The sequence below is a fragment of the Centrocercus urophasianus genome, unplaced genomic scaffold (assembly GCF_019232065.1).
Source record: "Centrocercus urophasianus isolate 14NV4802_14NV808 unplaced genomic scaffold, USGS_Curo_1.0 seq_46, whole genome shotgun sequence".
NCBI lineage: Eukaryota > Metazoa > Chordata > Aves > Galliformes > Phasianidae > Centrocercus > Centrocercus urophasianus.
In genome coordinates this window covers 365759-383858 of record NW_024885044.1, presented here as the reverse complement: position 1 = coordinate 383858, position 18100 = coordinate 365759, and the positions used below count along the sequence as shown (strand labels likewise).

General features: G+C 40.8%; 1 protein-coding gene across 5 annotated transcripts in view; it reads left to right on the top strand.

Moving 5' to 3' along the window:
• RIPOR3 (RIPOR family member 3) overlaps positions 1-16373 on the top strand; it is a 46940-nt gene extending 30567 nt beyond the window's left edge. For 4 of the 5 annotated variants that reach the window (XM_042834325.1, XM_042834322.1, XM_042834324.1 and 1 more), the window contains 11 exons: positions 4767-4896; positions 6017-6595; positions 7762-7901; positions 8738-8873; positions 9628-9736; positions 10906-11067; positions 11214-11372; positions 12421-12623; positions 12874-12957; positions 13768-13858; positions 15003-16373. In XM_042834325.1, the coding sequence (XP_042690259.1) occupies positions 4767-4896; positions 6017-6595; positions 7762-7901; positions 8738-8873; positions 9628-9736; positions 10906-11067; positions 11214-11372; positions 12421-12623; positions 12874-12957; positions 13768-13858; positions 15003-15103 (1894 nt within the window). In that variant the 3' untranslated portion in view covers positions 15104-16373. The remainder of the gene's footprint in view (positions 1-4766; positions 4897-6016; positions 6596-7761; positions 7902-8737; positions 8874-9627; positions 9737-10905; positions 11068-11213; positions 11373-12420; positions 12624-12873; positions 12958-13767; positions 13859-15002) is intronic. The other variant, XM_042834321.1, reaches the window with a different exon arrangement.
• Positions 16374-18100: the final 1727 nt, after the last annotated feature.

Below are 18100 nucleotides of genomic sequence, written 5' to 3'. Positions count from 1 at the left end.
AATGCCAGCTTCTTGGGAAACTGACAACCAATAAAGGTTTGGGACTGTTGGTACATACTGGCAGACTTACTGCAACAAATGGAAATTATTAACCTGCTTCTGTTGGTACCATTCAGGGATTAAGTCTAGCCATTTTACTGAAGTGCTCAATTAAAGGGCTACTCTCACTTGTATTTTTGTATCTGGCTTACTGCAGTTCTCAGTTCTTCCCCACCCAACATGTCTAAGAAGTCTTTGGATGCATCTTATAATAACTGACCTTCTGAAAAGGCCAACTTGTGATGACTTGTGGATCTAGACTCCTTCCAGGAGAAGCAGGAAACAAGCAGTGTTTAGATTAGGAAGGGCATGATGCAGTGTATTACAGGACAGGCTTATCCACTACTCAGTGTTACACAGCTCTTCTCTGACCTAGGTAGTTGCTTTCTTCTTCAAACATCACATAATTTGAAAAAGTTTTTAAATGCTTGTAGCATGTGGTCTGCCAAATAGATCTCTCAGAAAGAAGCAGTTGCCTGCCATTAGGATAAAGTAACTGAATGTGTTCTACAGTCAGACTCAACTTTCAAGTCTTAATACCATACTTCTACTTTTAATTCTAGATGCGTTATTTGACTTCAACTTTGCTACTGTCTTTTAAGCCACCAACAGAACGAATGCCACATGAAAGCTTTCTGGTGCACTTCCTATTCAAGGGTTGAGAGACAGTTTTTACGTTGATTTTTCTGGTAGAGGGGAAGTAAGAGCTTCATTGATGTACGGTTTTCTGAATTTTTGTATATAGTGCAGTTCTTGAAAACCCATTCTGTTACCTGTAAATACAGTTGGGTTGAAACATAAGGTTTGGCAGTAACATCTGAAATGTGTTCTCAAATGCACATGCTGCTCTAAGTCAATGAGAAATAAACTTGCACAGCAGAGTTCCTACACCTGTTGTTTATTACGCTTTTTCCTCCTGAGGGCTAACATTGGGTATCTCAATATTTTTGGTGAAATGCTGCAGCTGGTCTGAACTTCTGAAGCCTCTGTTACTTATTTGAGAAGCTGAGTCACAAATTACTTGGGTAACAAAGCCCTGCTCCAGACACTTGCTGTGATCCTGCATTATACGCCCTGTGAACCTCCCTCTTGTAGTAAGATATGTATGTATGCTCATTTGAATCTGGAGGCAGACGTATTCATGGTAGAGTTATGAAAAGTACATGGAGTGAAGATGTTGCAAGCTGTGTAACTTTTTTTTTAATGTTAAAATATATTTTTTTTAATGAAATGCTTTTTAAATAAAGGGCAGTTGGTTGGTTTTCTTTAACATTTGCATATATTAGAACTGGTGAAGAAGGGAGAGAAGAGGGCATGGGGGCTTCATGGGCTCCTATATGCCCCAGTAAAGGGGTGCCATTCTGATGCCTTTCTTATTTCTTTCTTTCCCACCTAGTCAAAACACACACACACACACACACACACACACACACACACACACACACACATTCCTCCTTTAATTTGGATATAGATTTGGATATAAAAATCATCAAAAGACCTAGAAAATTTCAGGGCAGAAATGACTACCGGTAGAATATTGTTTGCAGAGGTACTTTTCTTACATGGGAAGTCTTTTTCCCTGTGACTTCACGCCTTCAGTCTTAAGGAGATGTCTTTGTGGAGTAAGGAGGATGTTCTTTATTAGGGTAGAACCAGATTTTATACCTAGTTCTCTAAGTGCTATACTGAATGATGGCACGCTTCAGGTAGAGTTTGAAAGAGATCACTGCAATATCTATCTGTTTACCTACATAAATGTCTCTCTAACAGATAGATTCAGTTCAAATTTGCTGAATTTACTTGCCTTTCCTCACTGTCAGTAACTTGCATAAACATATATTTAAGTTTTTCTTCTGAAAGGACTGCATGAGGAAAACACCCTCCTATTCTGGGATATATATAGCATGGTTGATCAAGTAATAGCTTAAGTCTCCAAAGCAAATAGTATTTCTGACTCTCTAAATATATGTAACTTGAATTATTTAGTTATTCAATTGTGGTGGTACCTCACGGTTTACTCTGTAACTTTGGATCATCAGTGGATGAGCACTACTATGCCATTTGGAAGCAGTCCACAGCTGTTTAAAGTTGGCAACGTCTGAGCTGGGAGCAGGGCTAGTGGTGATGCACTTTCTTTGGGCGTTAATCCCCACTTGGAAATTTCTTAGTCTGTGAGAATATTCCAACTGTGCGTCTCTGCTTTAAGTCTTGTGAAATGCCTTGGTACTCTACCAAGCAGATTCTCCAGGGCACTTCTGCACAGAACTGGCAGACTTCTCCACTTTGAGAGTCTGTCTGATGAAGGTCTTTACCAAAAAGAAGTTGGATGATGGTAATTGAGGGTATTTCTATTTTTAAGAGAACACTCAAAGTATGCCTGTTTCTTTTGTGTAAGAATAACTGAACAAAGCTATCTGCTATGCCCAAATATCCCTGCAAAGCAAACTTTCGCTATGGACCTCTTTTGCAAAAAAGACTGAAATGTACATCATGCTTCTACTTCTAAACGTGTATTTTCTTTAACTAGACTGATAGCCTTGTGGCCTCTAATAAAAGTTCCTTCAGCTCTTGTAGGTCATGCTATGAGGAGCATGAATGAGCTTGGGCCTATTACAGAATTGCTTTACTGGCTAGTTTGGCAGAATGCATTAGCTTTGTTTTTTTATTTCCACCAACCTAAACAGCAGTCTGAATTCTCACTCGTGAATGACAAAAGGAAATGTATTCTCTTCTGAAAACTTCAGCTAGTGCCCTGTGCTGAAATCTAAGGGTTCCAGCCAGCTAAAATAACTCCTCTAATTTCAGCCCGCTTTGGATATATGCTGGCCTGGTTCACAAGGGTTCCTGAGCAGGAGGAAAACAAAACTTAAAAGGAAATATATGATTTTATTTTGTTGAAGGTAGTTTTTTCCATCCCTGCTGCCAGGCTTTCTCATATGGATAGAAGCTTATGTGAATAAATACTCACCTGCATATCTTTAGGCAGCAGTCCAATGCTGGGCTCTCAAGGCAAATGATGTTTCAAAGCATGTCCTATAACAAGCTGTACTAGGCTTTAACATTTGTACTCCTTATGCTTTGATGAACTGTAGAAGCTGAACTGTGATCACTCTGTTAAAATTGCATTGTTGTTTTCACATACGTTCAATAAGGAGGGAAAAAAATGAATGTTGTGTTCTGCTGATAAGTAAGTTTTATCCATTCAACCAAAACTATTGTGGATTCAGGCTCGCATTAATCCAAGCTGACTTAATAGTAAAATTCAGATGCATCTATCCACCAAGTGCCTTTCTGGCCCTGTAGATATTTAGTGCACAGAATGGGTGGACAGAGACTCATTAGGGTATTGTCCTGGCATTGAGAGAAAGGAACTTAAAACCTCTGGAGATAAAGATAGAGTTGAGTTCAACTCTTCAGTGTTTTGCCTGATTACTTACATTTGTCTAAGAATGTAATTCAGGGACAGTCCTCTGTATGCAACTAACAAAAAAATGTGGAAGGATGATAAAATAGTGGAAACGCCAAGTGTTTCACCCTTCCCAGAATTAGGGGTTTTGATAACATTTATCTTGCTATTATTCATGCACTGGTAAGGCTGAGGAGCCTCTTCTGAGGAGCTTCTGATGTCATGGGAGGTTAAATGTAGGAAACCTGAGCTCTGATGAATTGTGAACCCCTTCAAGGTCAGGCCGGGCATGTGTGTTTTGGACCTGAATGCTTGAAGCCCTGCAATTGTGCTAAGGCAAGCTAAAGGAGTGCCATGAACTACATCAATGTTATCCTTAATGATGGTGTTAGATGTCGTGTATTTAGTGCCAATATTGTGATTAGTCATAACCGAAGAACAACATGTGTTTGGCAGTTTAGAAATTGAACGGAGACACAAAGATGATAAGAGAGATATGGAGTCACCTTTATCTCAAGAAGTTAAATAGCTTTTTCAGGCTTGAAAAGTTGTTGATGGATGACACTGTTTAGGTGTATGGTAGGCTGTGGAGAGCATGAAAAGGAAATGATTGGCCTCTATTTCAAACAACATGGTCACAGAGGATGATCAAAAGACTTGTTCTTCATTTCAACTTTAATAATGGAACTTCTGCATGCTTCTAACCTGTGCAGAGGATTTATGTTGGCAATTTTGTGTTGATACAAAACTGGAAGTGGCTGACACACCAGAAGGCTCTGCTCCATGCAGCAAGACCTAGTCAGGCTGGGGAGTTGGGGGGGAGAAATTTAATGAATGAACAAAGGCAAGTGTAGAGTCTCACATCTGGGCAGGAACAGCCAGAGTTACCGGTACAGGTTGGGAACTGACCTGTTGGAGAGCAGCATAGAAGAAAGGGACCATGGGTCCACGGGAGGATGACTGTGAGCCAGCACTGTGCCATACTTGCCAGCACTGGTGTCTATGTAGGAAAATGCAGCAGGACAGAGAACTCATCAGACTTTGCAGCCTGTTGGACTGGTCTTCCAAAGACTATGGCACAGGTTTCTGTCTAAAGGGTGTTTTGATTTTTGTATATGATGAGCAGTATTTCTGCCTATTTCTTTTTCAGCTGGTGTGATCAAAGATACTGGTCAAAGAGGCAGTCAGTCTTTCTTTCCCTTTATTCCCTCTGCTGTTTACTAAATGTTACAATTCCAATCCTAACAGCTGTTCCTGTTGCTAAGCATAGCTGTACTTTCTGGTCTTACTGACAGGTTGGTCTTTGTATCTTCTGCTATAGCCCCTTTGATGCAGAGAACCTGTTCCTGTCGCCTGGAACCACGTCCAAGTTTTCTGTGGGTAGCAGGAAGAGCTCTCTGTACAACTGGACCCCTCCAAATACTCCCAGCTTCAGAGAGAAGTACTACCTGGTGAGTATGCAGAGGAAGGCAAAATGCAAAGCATAGATCTAGAATCTACTGTTTGTAGATTTGATTAGGCTATTGAAGATCACACTCAGAAATGTGGAAACATGACATTCCAGAGCAAGAGTGGTTTATTTTTATTTTTACTCCTATTACTTGGAGCTTCACTTTAGATTCTGTAGAAGAAATGAAATCCCTGAGAAACATTTCTCTTGGCAGTCAGAATGGTAGGGATGTGGGCACATGTTCTAATACTCTATGGTGGGAATTGCACTAGGAACCAGTCTCGGTAGCCTTAGTGCAGAACATTATCTTAGAATTGCTCTGTAAAACTTAACTGCCTTCTTTCTCGAGTTTACTTTTTGCCAGGTGTAGCCCAAGGGAGTGGAAAAAACCTTTCCATGCTTTCAGGAGGTTTTAATGTAATGGTTGTACTACATATTCCTGTCAATTCTACCACAGATCTTATATAGTGATAACACCATCTATACGTTCTCATAAAATCAGGTCTAAGTCACTTTTGGCACCTCACTAAAGCAGCAGAATGTGTTGTCAACATTAGAAAGGCTTACGTGTAGGGTCTGCTGGACTCTTAAGAATGAATCTTTCCTCTAACCACTGCATTCACGTCTTGTCCTGAGCTGATGTGACAAGAAAGAAGCTTTGCAACATACTCTTTCCAAACTGGTTTTACGCTTGTCCTGGTAACTTTCATCTGATAACATGTAGTTATTACTTGAGTTTCTACAGGCTTCCCATTAAGGTAGTTGATGTCCCATTCCTGTCAGTGTTCAAGGAGCATTCGGACAATGCCATTAATAATATGTTTCAAATTTTGGTTAGCCCTGAAGTGGTCAGGCAGTTGGACTTGATCTTTGTAGTTCCATTCCAACAGAACTGTTCCATTCTTCTTATTTAGTTCTTTCAGTAGGCTCTTACCACATTGTTATGTTGGTTTCCTCTGTCCAATCTATGCAGCATAGTTCCTCTATGCAGAATGGCCCAGTGGTTTTTTGATGAGTTTGAATGCATGTGTTTTTAAGAACAGGAAACCATGGTTATGCATCCTGGATGGCATGTCATGCTTTTCGGTTGTATATGTGCTCACTTATGAATTTGTTTGCAGTCTGTTTTGCAACAAAGACAGAACCAAGGGGATGTAAGTGGTGAAGCTCAGCCTCCTAGCATATTGAGTTACTTGGCTGCCTGTGATTTTGATACACACGAGAGAAGTAAACCTCACAGTCCAGCAGAGACAAGTGAAGGAGACTCGTTCAGCTCTGAGGATCAGAGAGGGACAGAATCCAGAACTACACTTCCAGCTCTAGACCATAGGACACTGCCATTGATGATTATTCAAGAGACTTGTGCAGAAGAGCAAAAGCCTCTTCCAAATCATGCAACTCTAGATATTCTGAAGAAGACTCCATGTGTGGACACATTTTCAAGTAACCCATCTAGTTTCCTGAGTCGTGGAAAAGGCGGTAGAAGTTTAAACCAGACCAGAAGTCGCCATCTGACAGAACAAGAAAGCCTTAGCCAGAAAAGCTTGAATGCTGCAAATGATGTAAAACTGGATGGATGTACAAAGTCAATTGACAAGACTCTCCAAGAAGTGTTTAATTTGCTAAAATTCCATGGTGTTGGTCAAGCCCAGCTGGAGAAATTGGAATACCAAATTTTAACTCTGAGGGATAAATTAAAGGTATGGTAATGTTTTAACACTGTAGTTTTCAGTGTTATTTCTAAGAAGTTAAAATTTTGTGACCCTGTAGTGGATTTGACATTGGGTTGTATCAATGGCATGTTCCTAAAAAATAAGTCTGGCCACCGGGGGTCAGGCCCTAGTCAGAAAAGACAGTCTCCAGAGCTGACTGCACAATAGTACTGTGCTGCATCTCTCAGGGATGGTGGCCAAATGCTATGCAGAGGTCAATGATCTGTCAAAAGAAATTAAGAAACTGCAAGTAGTCAAAGTGGAAGCTCATCTGGGTTAAACGCAAACAGGATCTTGACTACACATCAGAGTCCCTGTATTTTGTTTCTAATTTATTTGCCACACAAAATTTCTCATGACCTAGTCTTTGTAGGCAGTTCAATCTGTCAAGTGAATTTTTTAACCATATGTTGCTGGAAACTTTTACTTAGAGGAAAAATCCTGCAGAAGAACTTTATGCAAGCATTGGGTTATATTGTAAATTTCCTAGCATCTTAGTGTGTGGACCAGCACGCAGACTTGGGAGATAAGATGCTGTAAGACTTCATCTGGGATCTGAAGTAGCAAATGTCATTAACAGCGCTGCACTGACTTTCTACCTCAATATAATCACTTCAGTTGTAGGAATTTTAAAAAAAAGAACAAAGCAAATATTCCCAAAGCAGATTTTTCCAGGGGGAGAATGTTAGTGGCCCCATGAAATCCACACTGATGTTTAAGTTCTTGGGTACTATTGTAGTTTTACTTGACAGGTAGCCAAGCACCACACAGACCTTCAAAAAACAACTCTGTCCCAGCTGAAATTAAGACAGACGCTATGCTGTCATGCAGCAGAGCCTTCAGTTTGCTACTTCTAGATCTACACTAATGGCAAGAGATACAGAAAAGTCAGCTCTTGTACCAAACTTAAGAGATGTGGAAATACAAAGAAGAATGCAAATGAAAATGCTGATGCACACCATGAAATTAATCAGCAACTGTATTTTGGGATCAGTGGTGTACCAACAACTCACTCTTCTGATATGTTTAGAATAAAATTAAAAAAGAAGGAAATTGATTTTTCAAATTGCTCTTACTAACAAACCAATCAAAAAATCGTGTAAAATGATTTAATATCTGCAAATAACAATATTTTTCCCTTCATTCTTCAAAAGCTAAGGACACTTCATCACAAACATTCATCTGTGGAAAGTTTAATGGTGGAGACGGTGCTGGAAAGTTTTAACTTTTTAAATGCTGACTGTAGTGCTGATGAGATTTCATTATTTGGAAGCATAAGAACAGCCAGTATCAGGTAGGTGTCTGCAGCACTTCACTGTAGGTGGCAAGGTAAAGGGAAAAGCAAAGGTGGTCCCATAACACTTACTGATAGACTATGTTTGGCTTAGTACAGGATGTACAGAGGTGCTAAAAGTGTGAACATCTAAGATAGAAACAATTTATTTTTTTTAATATTCTGAGATTCATAATTCAGAATGCCAGACTGAAACAGCAGGAAGCTTGAACTGAACATACGAAAAACACTTGAGAATGATACCCTTGGGATGTGGTGGAATGCTAATATGCAAGAGTACTACAAGCAGGATTGTCTGGATAGCCTTGAACAGTCCTGCACTAGTGAGGGAGAGAGCTATATATGTCTTACAAGCTCTTCTACCTGTTTTTTTGAGTGTTCTTTTTGTATTCTCCAAGTTCTGTGCACTGGAACTTGTGTTCCAGAGCTGTGACCTGGTCCTTGGAGAGTTGTTACACTCCCAGTGTCATCAAACTGGGAGTAAAGCAAGAGGTTTTGACTCAAATGACCCATTATCTCAAGTCACACTTTCTTTTTCTATTTATATGAAGCATTTTTCTATTATTGGTTCTCCAAAACAGAGTTTTCTGGGAGCAACTGACCTGATTTTACTGTTGTGCAATTTATTTCTAGCTCTAGAAATAGCCCTCATGTTCTCTAAGAAGTGTTATCAATGCACTAAAAAGTGCTTTTGTGTCTTAAATGCTGCCTGGTTTACGTTTCTGCAACTTATTTGAACTTGCAAAAATGAGGGTTGCACTCTAGTGAGAATGCATGTCTTCATCCTGATTTGGTAAAATGAGGTCATGTTTTAATTCCTTCTTTCCTCTTCAAAGCAGCACGTACAATGACAACACGTTTCAGTCCCTGAGCTGTGATACGAAAACAGAAACAAGAGATGTAACTACGGGAGATGACAACTTAGATGTGCTTTTAATAACTCATCTGAAGCTGTGCAAAGCTCTTCTGCAGGTAGGAAATAGCCAATGGGATTCTGAGGTCATCGTTGTAGCTGTTGATTTTTGAGTACAGATAAAAATGAATGTGTAGCTGGTTCTTTTTCAAAAGCAGAAAGATTCAGAATAGCATTTGAGTTCCAGCAGTGCAGCAGTGTATATGTGGATGTGCACAGAAGATGTCATGCAAATGTCATCCAAGGGCTGTCTTTTTACAGCCTCTTGGTTTCCTTGAACTTCTGGTAACTAAAGCAGGCTGCAGGAGGCTGGTTTGCGTTGAATTTTGTGTCGGTAACAGGTGAACTGTTTTTTGTTTTTTGGTTTTTTTTTTCTTTGCGAATGGAAAAGCCCCTAGCTCTAGGAAGAAACTGGTGGCACTCAGGGGAAAAAAGAGTATTTCTCTCTCTGAGACCTTGTCCACCAACTAATTCAGTTACAGTGCTCAAAGCAAATTTTGTCATCTGCTTTGCGTGGCCTGCAGAGTACAGTGTAACTTTTAGTACTGATCTGCTTCACGGTTGTCAGTGGATGAGGCAGGCATGGATCTGGAATGCTGGACAGCCTTTTCCAGTAGGATGTCACTTTATCCTGTTCTGCTTGTCAGCTTTGTGCTCAGAAACAAGGCCGTGCTGTGATGAGAGTAGTGGTCTTTGGAGAGAATCTGGTGTTTTCTTACAGACTTTAGATATGTGCTTCTATGAAACAAATATTCATCTTGAGCTTGATGCTGCCTTTGTTTCAGCTACTGAGATGAGCATGTTGCATTTCAGAAACTGAGGTCACCAAATGTTGCCCAGATCATCCAAGAGAATGTTTTGGAAGAAGTGTCAGAGCAGTTGCGAGTCCTGGGGGATGTCTTGGATTTGTCTGTTGAAGAAAGTGAGTAAATGCATATTGCCAGGGATGTGAGAGCTACAGGGAGACCTTGAGCTTTCCCAGAGACCTCAGAGTTTCTTTTTAAATTCTTTACAAATATTCACATAATTTAAAAAGCTCTTACAGATAATTTCTAATTTTATGTATTTTATTTATTTATTTTTGAGGAAACAGAGGCCACGATTTGTTTTCCTTTTGTAAGGAAATAAAAAATTGAAGTCTGGCTCATGAAACAGCTGAATGGTGTGGTGTGCCTTAGAAATAGGGGTGTGTTACAGACAATGGAACTTGCAGAGAACAGCAAAATAGCATTGATAAAGTCATTTATTATTTTACTTAGCTTACTAACCTGTTTTGCTTTTGTATGCATTACAAAGAGTAGTTTGGTGTACAGTGATCTTGCCCTATTCTTTCCATTAACTGATGGAGAAAACAAAACAATAAGAGCACAGTGGGAGACTTCAAAGGCTTTTGTTCTCGTCTTTGTAAGGTGCAGAGAAAGAAATGCAGATTTTAGCCGGAAGTATTTGCTGACACATTTGATCTGAAGGATGTGAAAATAAAGGGATCCTCAGAGCAAGGCTCAGAAGAGCCTGTAGCAAAACACGGTGGAAGTGCAGGAGACCTAAATGCAGAGCAGAAATTCAACCTCTTTCTGCGTAGAAGAGGTGATAGGGGTTAAGTGATACCAAGAAAGTGCAGGATATTGCTTTTATAAAGTGTTTGATGGAAGAAAGTCTCCTTCAGCCTATATACGTAGGTTCAGTATTTTCCTCTTGTGAGGGTACGTAATGAAGAACTTCTGAAATGCTGGGAAGTTCTGCCTCTAGCTGGTGGAAGTGAAAACAGTTAAACTCACAGAAGATTCTTTTGCAACTTGACTCTGATGATAGGGAAAAATGAATGATGATCCAAAGGGCAATAGAGCTTTGCTAAGGCATCTCATTCAGGTCTTCTTATGACAGTTTGAGGCCACAATCCAAGCTTGCTGACATGGGTGGTCACAGACATTAAAATACAGGCAGCAAACCTCCAGCTTTGAACACAGCCATCTATATAATGTAAATTTAATTTATGTGAACACGTATCTAGATGGGCATCTGGTGCCTAATTTCACATGTAAAATTGAAAATCTGCTAAAGCTCACTAACTTCCTAAACTATGATTTACAGTTATTCAGAAGACTAAGAAGAAGAAGCACTATCTGAAAATCTGGAGTGATGTTGCAGAACCTGGCAGTATCTTCTTTGCTTCAGCAGAAAGATTCCGTCACGTACTGAAGTACATGTTGGCAGTCAAAGTGAAGGAAAAGTACCCTGGCCAATTAGAAGCAGGTACCACTCTGCTCCTTGAGCCAAAGGCTGCTTCAGTTGAATCTTATCACAAGAGTGAAAATTATCCTTACGCATTTAAAGAACACCTTGTTTTGGCAGCTCTGCAGCATTTCCTTTATTCATTTGTTCTTTTCTGTTACTTTCAGTTTTGCAAAGACTGCTAGAGCAGATCGTCACCTGTGATGGCTTGCTGCCTTCTCCATATCTCCAAACAGAACCAGTTACTTTATTCCAATTTTACAGCTACCTGGAGAAACACCGGATTACAAGCCTGGAAAAACACGTAGGAAGACTTGCTAAAGAAGGTAATGGCAGCACTAGGCACAGGTTCAGATCAACTTCACTGGTGCAGATCAACTTCCAGAGCAGAGAACAGCCCAGCACTGCACTGCCAATTTGTTTTAGTTCCTCTTACGACCACACAATTTTAACACAAATAGGACAGAGATGCTTCACTCTCACATCTGAGCAGGTAGAAACAAAACAGGTGTTCATCATAAGTGTCCAAAAAAAAAAAAAAAAAAAAAAAGGTGGGGGTTTCTGAGATATCCTGAAATTTAAACAGAAACTGGTTTAGCAACAATCTACCTCTAGATTAAAGGACTGGATAATGGCCTGTAGCTCTGTGTGACTGTATCCGCAGGGATGACGGACAAAAGCAATCACATTTCAGAGCTTACTAACGCATGAGTTCTCAGAGGCAGCCAGTGTCTGGCTGAACTTAACAGCATGAAGGCACTTTAAGCTTTGTCTGTGTTAGAAGATTATTTTCAAAATGATCCTGATATTGGCTGTGTCTTCAGTCTTATTTTGGTGGAAATTATTTATCTGTTAGGAGACTGAGAATTTGTGCATCACTGGTGAAAAAGATCCGTAATATTCTTCAAATTGCCAGTCTAGTGTCTCATTTCTTCTTTCTGAAGAGAGGCATGCTTTTCTCAACTGATGCAGCTCGATCTTTCTGAGCTGTTTAAAAGAAGTATTATGCTTGATTGTCTCGTCCTTATTTTAGGAATGTTCTGGTGGTTGTAATGTCCGAAGGTGCAGAGATATCTTGCACTGTATGTTGTACACCATGCACCTGGGCCTGTTACAGAGCAGGGCTTTGTTGTACCTATGAGCTAGAGCTGTGAAATAGTAGTCACTGCTCTATGAAACAATGAAAGGGAAAGAAGGCACTTCTTTGGGTTGCCAAAGGGGCAGTCATCCTGATTTGCTCCCTGCCATACTTAGCATGCTTATTTACCATTTGAACAACTTCCCGTGGCTGAAGGAGGCAGAGTTAGAGAGGAGTTAATCCTGTGGAAATGTCTTCGTTTACCGTGTTGTGATGTTAAGTCCTTTCACATGCAGTGATGCTAATTGAGGAGCTACAGTGCCCTGGACGGCTGAAGACCCTTAAAAAATTGAAAGGGAAGCGTCTGAATCGGCTCCAGCCTCTACCGCAGACTTTGCGGCTACTTGGGATTTTACAGCTTGATGACAACCACCGCGTCAGCAAAGCAGCCACATCCTGCCTCTCCCGTGCAGCAGCAAACAAGAACTTTAGGGAAAAGGTTACAACTTACTTCTTCTCAGCTTTTCTAATTAGGTGCTGAAATGCATGCTATTTGTTTTGTCTTGAAATAGTACTGTTACCCTCTGCGCACTTCATTATCTATTACCTTGAACTGAAACCAAGTCAGTGCTCAGGTGATTTTTCTGTAACCTTTATTCAATTTCACACAGATAAACAAAGCTAGTGTTGGTCTGAATTTGAGTGCTTGACTATACTGACAGGTATAAAACTTTTCTTTTATCTTTCAGGCTCTCCTTTTTTACACTGATGTTTTAGTTGGCTGTGATACAAGACTTCAGCAAGCTGCGTGTTTGGCCCTTAAAAATCTCAGAGTAAGTATTTATAACTCCACTTGTTTCTTGCCGTGTCTGGCAAATTGCTTTTAAATCTGGCGGGGATTTCATCTTTCATCTTCCTTTTATCTGGAATTAATGAATTCTTTGCCTTCCAGAGTTCCAAAATATTACTGCTGTTATTAAAAAGCAGCAGGTAGAAGGGCTGTCTCAGTTTAATCTGACAGGCATGGCAGAATGGTAGAAGGGTGCTTTCTAGTTTCTCCAGCATTACCACAGCAGATAGTGCCTGACTGAGGACATCTGGTGTGAAGGAGAGCGAGCAGCGGAGTCGTCTATGTGTGGAGTCAGTTCTTACTCTTTAACTGTAGAAGTTAAATCAGTCGATCTTATTTTAATAACTGCTGATAATAGTCAGAAAATACAAATAGTATTTGTATTGCTATTATAAACAATTGTGATAAGTTTGCACTGACAGGATTATTGATAGTACAAACGTAGCCATAAAATAGGCCTGACAAGCAAGTCTTACTCTCAAAGTCAGATCTGCTAAGCAAGTGTTGCCATGGCACAACTTTTCAGTGAAGGTCCCAACTGTTTTATGCTAATTTAACAGTACTGAAGCAGTGAACTGGGGACCAGAGTTTTAACACTTTCCTATGTCTTAAAACAGGAGTGAAAGGATAAAATAGAAGTGATATGCTCAGAAAAAATAATTGCAAGCTGATACCTTAGGGGAGAAAAGAAAGATCACAGTCAGACACAAGAAGAAATGGGAGTTAGTTTGCTTCGGAAAAGTGTTCATCAAAATGTTTGCTGATAGGCTACCATTGCACTTCTCTCAAATAGGGCATAGAGAGTATTGAGCAGGTTGCCCACCTGTGCCAGTCTGAAACAGAGGATGTAAGGAATGCAGCCAGGGAAACAACGCTGTCCTTTGGTAAGTCTTCATGCAACTTAAAATGCAGATTCCAAAAAGTAGCGTGAAATGGTGCAAAACCAGAACAGGTCTGAAGCTCTGCTTGTGTTGTGCAGCCTGAACACATCCTAGACAATGGGAGTGTTTCATGAACAGCTATTTCATACCATCAAGGGGCCACATGCAGTAACCAACTTTGTGCCACACGTAACAACCAAAGGCTTCTATTACTCTTTGTAAAACCAGACCAAGATTATTGTAGGATAAGGTGCTTTAAGAACCACTAAATTTTTTGAAGGATGGCAGATAAGCACTTAAGTTGCTGACAGTGCTGCTGGAGTACTTACTAATGGTAGTACTGGCATCAGCGATTTTCCCCTTCTACCTTTTGTAAAAATGCTATTTGGACCCAAGGGATTAAAATTACACTGGTTCTAGCTCTGTGACATTAGCTAAACTGAAGATCTTTTATGTATCACAACAGCAACAGAATACTTTGGCCTGGTGATCACCTTTAGCCACCTGCAAATGGACTGGCTCCTTGTATTTTTCCTATTCCTGTTCTACAAACTGCTCTGTTCTGAATACCAGAGGGTTATTAAGTGTAGTCAGAATTGTTCTGTGTGTGTTACTGAATGCAGTGAATGTACCTTGGAGTTGAGTTGCTAGTCAAATCTTGAGGTTCTTTGCTACTGGCCTGTATTTGTACTTTACTGAAGGCAAAGGAGAATTGTCTAGGATAAGAACCTGGAAGGCTTAGCTCCCAGGGAGGATGCAGTCATCTGGGAGATGGCGGTAATTTCCCTGCTCTGTTCTTCCTGAAAATACTTAAGAGTCATGCTCTTCTGAGAATCTCCAGACTAACTTCACAGAAATACTAAGAGTCACATGCATTACAAAACACATTTTCCAATTGTGATGCTCCATGTTGTTAATCATGTGGAAATGTTTACAGAGAGCCTGATTATTTTTTAAACTTAGTTTTCCCATGGTGACTTGTAGCAGGGCTTTGAACATCACTGCTTTACAGAGATCTGTCACTACTGAGAGTCCTAATTAGTTCTGTACAAAGTCACAACAGAAGTATTTCTCACTACTGCTTTTCTCAGGTTGTTTCTGACTGCTTTGTTTTCCTCAGTGTGAGATGTATTTTCTTTCTTCATAGGTGAAAAGGGACGACAAGCCTTTGAGAAAATGGACAGGATTTGCTGTGAATTGAGGGATGCTGTGCAGCAGGAGGCTGAAATTGAGATCACAGTATTCTAGTAGTGGAGTATAAGGAGCTAAGTCATTCTTTCCTCACAGCTACTTATGGGTACCCGAGGGTTTACTTTTGTTGCTTATTAGCATCTTTACTTTCACTCTGCTATGTACATGCTGCCTACTGACAGTAGTTTTGTTTCCAAGGTGGACACAGTTTGCAATCTAAATCAAATAGACTGGAATCTTTGTTTTTTCTTTTCACTTTCAGTATTGATAATCTGAAATGCTGAAGAAAAAAACAAACTGGGATCTGTAAGAATGTCAAACCAGGCTGCAGCATGATTGAAGCCTACGTCACAGAACTGGCTGCGCCCACACAAACTCAGTTGTGTGCCATCTGTTCTGTTTGCATTTCTGCAAAGAATGAAATGATGGTGCTCCAATAGTCCATCCTAGAACCTTGCTGACAGCCAGTTGTTTACATCAGCTGCCGTGTGAATTAGAAAATCTAGCAGTATTGCTTGCTGGTTTCTCTTTTTTTAATAGAATTTTGCTGCAGAAGGAACAATGGCTCCTTGTTTCAAAAGCTTTTTTTTTTTTTTTTTTTTTTAAATCAGTGCAACGTAGGACAGGCTTCTTGAGCAGGGATTGGCAAGGACAAATAGTGTATATCCTCTGCAGCTGACAAGGGGAAGTTATTTATCATATTAGCCATGTACAAATCAGACTGCCATACAGACGGAGCTGTGTAAGCTTTTTAGGAAAAAAAGCATTTTCTTCCTTTAGCCATAGGTCAAGGTTTGTATAATCACATGCCCACTGCCAGGCTCCTTACTCTCCGCTGGTAACCATGGTGGTAACCATGATGTGAAGTCTGGCTACAGGTAAAATACTTGAAAAAGCCTGTGTGTATATATTTTATATATAATACTTTTTCTATTCAGTATTTATTTGTTGGATTTCATACTTTCTGGACTTCTAATAAAACTTTTGAGACAAACCCTGCACATCCTTCATGTGGCCGTACAGACAGAGTGATGGGGAGAGGTGCATCTGAACGGCAATTTAGGTTCTGCATTCCAAGCCAGGCTGTGTGTCCACTATATTCTTCATCCACCCCGTCCTATCTGCTCTGCCAGCTTCAGGCTGGTGCAGTCCAAGCAGGCTGGGCTGCTGCTGTGCTATCAGTATTGCCTTGGAACGTGCAGCATCCTGAAACCCCGCAGCTCTTCTCTCCTGAGCTCTGAACTGCGGTGTTCAGGTCATGCTGCCGCATAGCAAGCTTTAACCGCACTCAGAGGCGGTCGCTCATAGATTTTGTAACTCTGCTTTTCATTTGCAGATTTATTTCCAAGCAGGGACAGGCGTTCCCCGCTAAGTTCCCTGCAGCCCCGGCAGCTGCCGCCCACCCCTCTCCTCCCCTTGGCTGGAAGGGGCGGTGAGGGGGGCGGGCTTTGAGTGCAGCGCTACCGCAGCTGCTTCGGCGCCGCTTTGTGGAACCGCTGAAAAATCTCGAGCACTTCTCCAGTTGCAGCTTTCTTAAAAATCTAAACAAAAATTACGTTAATTCGAAGAGCATGGAAGTGCTGCGATCCTGTAGTCCTTCCCTGGCTAAAGCACAAAAGAAACTCCTGCACAAACTCGTAACGGAGGCACGGTGATGCGTATATGACCCCCATCCCTGATCCAACGTACTAAAGTGTTGGAGGGGAGGATGAACGTGGCAGGGAGAGGCACGGAACGGGGCACTCCTCTTCCTGGAGCTCTGACCTATAAGTGAGCTCTGACAGTAACGCTTCAAGCCCTTTCCAGGAAGAGAAATAAACACTATCAGTGCAGATTTGCAAGTAATTCAAAGCAGGCGCCGGCAGCTCTGAGGAAACACACAGCGATGGGACGCGGGTACGTTCTTTAAAAAAAGAATTTTATTGTTACAACTGAAATGGCAACTGAAAACTTGTATGGGAAATTGAGAAAACTGTACAGTTTTACTATAACTTCTGAGGTCTTTGCAGTGACTTACACAAAAGACAAAATACCTGAAAATGTGTTATACCAAAACATTTAACTTTTTTGGTTTTTGTTTTTTTAAAAAAGTTTATTCTATGGTGATCTGTAAAAAAAGAAAGACCTGATGCGTAAATATTTGCTTAAGGCAAGATAGCAGAGCAGCTCACTAACTTTCTAACAAGTTTAACATGGATATTTGTCCATTTTCCAAGAACAGGTTAACCAATACACCCACTTTGAAATGCTACTGTATATACACACCGAAACTACTACGTACACATACAGGACACCAAAACAAAAATGCTTACAGTTCAGTATTACAAGCTCTATCCACACCTCACAGGGACAGCACAAGTTCTCCTGAATTTGGAACGGGTGACAGAAACAAGAAAAATACACAGGCAGAAGAGAGGGTGTTCAGAACTTCCTCTGCAGGAGCGTTCTCATACTGCAGTAATTTGTAAGCACGGTGCAACTGGATGCTGGATTCAGAGGGAGGATGCTTTACTTTCCTCCCCATGCTACCGTTTCTAAACATCCCTTCTTGGGAACAGGACAGTCTGTTTTCTGTTTGGCTTTTTTTTTTTTGAGGAGAATCACACCATTTAAGAACCTGTGTCTTTGCAGAGCAACTATGGCAGTCTTGCAAAAAAAAGGTGGTTCTTTGTCCTCCAGTGCAGCTCTGAAGGCAGCACAGCAAGTCCCCCCGAGTCACCAACTCCTGCTTGCCACCCATGAGCAGAGGTGAGGTGTGAATACAGCTTACCACGCACTCTGGAATGTCTGTACTATACTCACTCAGCTGAAATGAACCATGCTAACAACCAGGTTACGCTGAATACGCAGAAATTTAATAGGAGGTCATGCCAAGGATCAGGCGAGTACATGTTGTCTGATAAACACCAAGTCCATCTGCCGCTGAACGAAGATGCTTTCAGCAGCAGCCTCTGAACCACAGCCACTTAATGATCAGTTCATGCAAATACAATTTGGGCACATCAGTAAGCAGAAATAGAACTTCTTTCACCTTTCAAGCACATGGTATTTAAT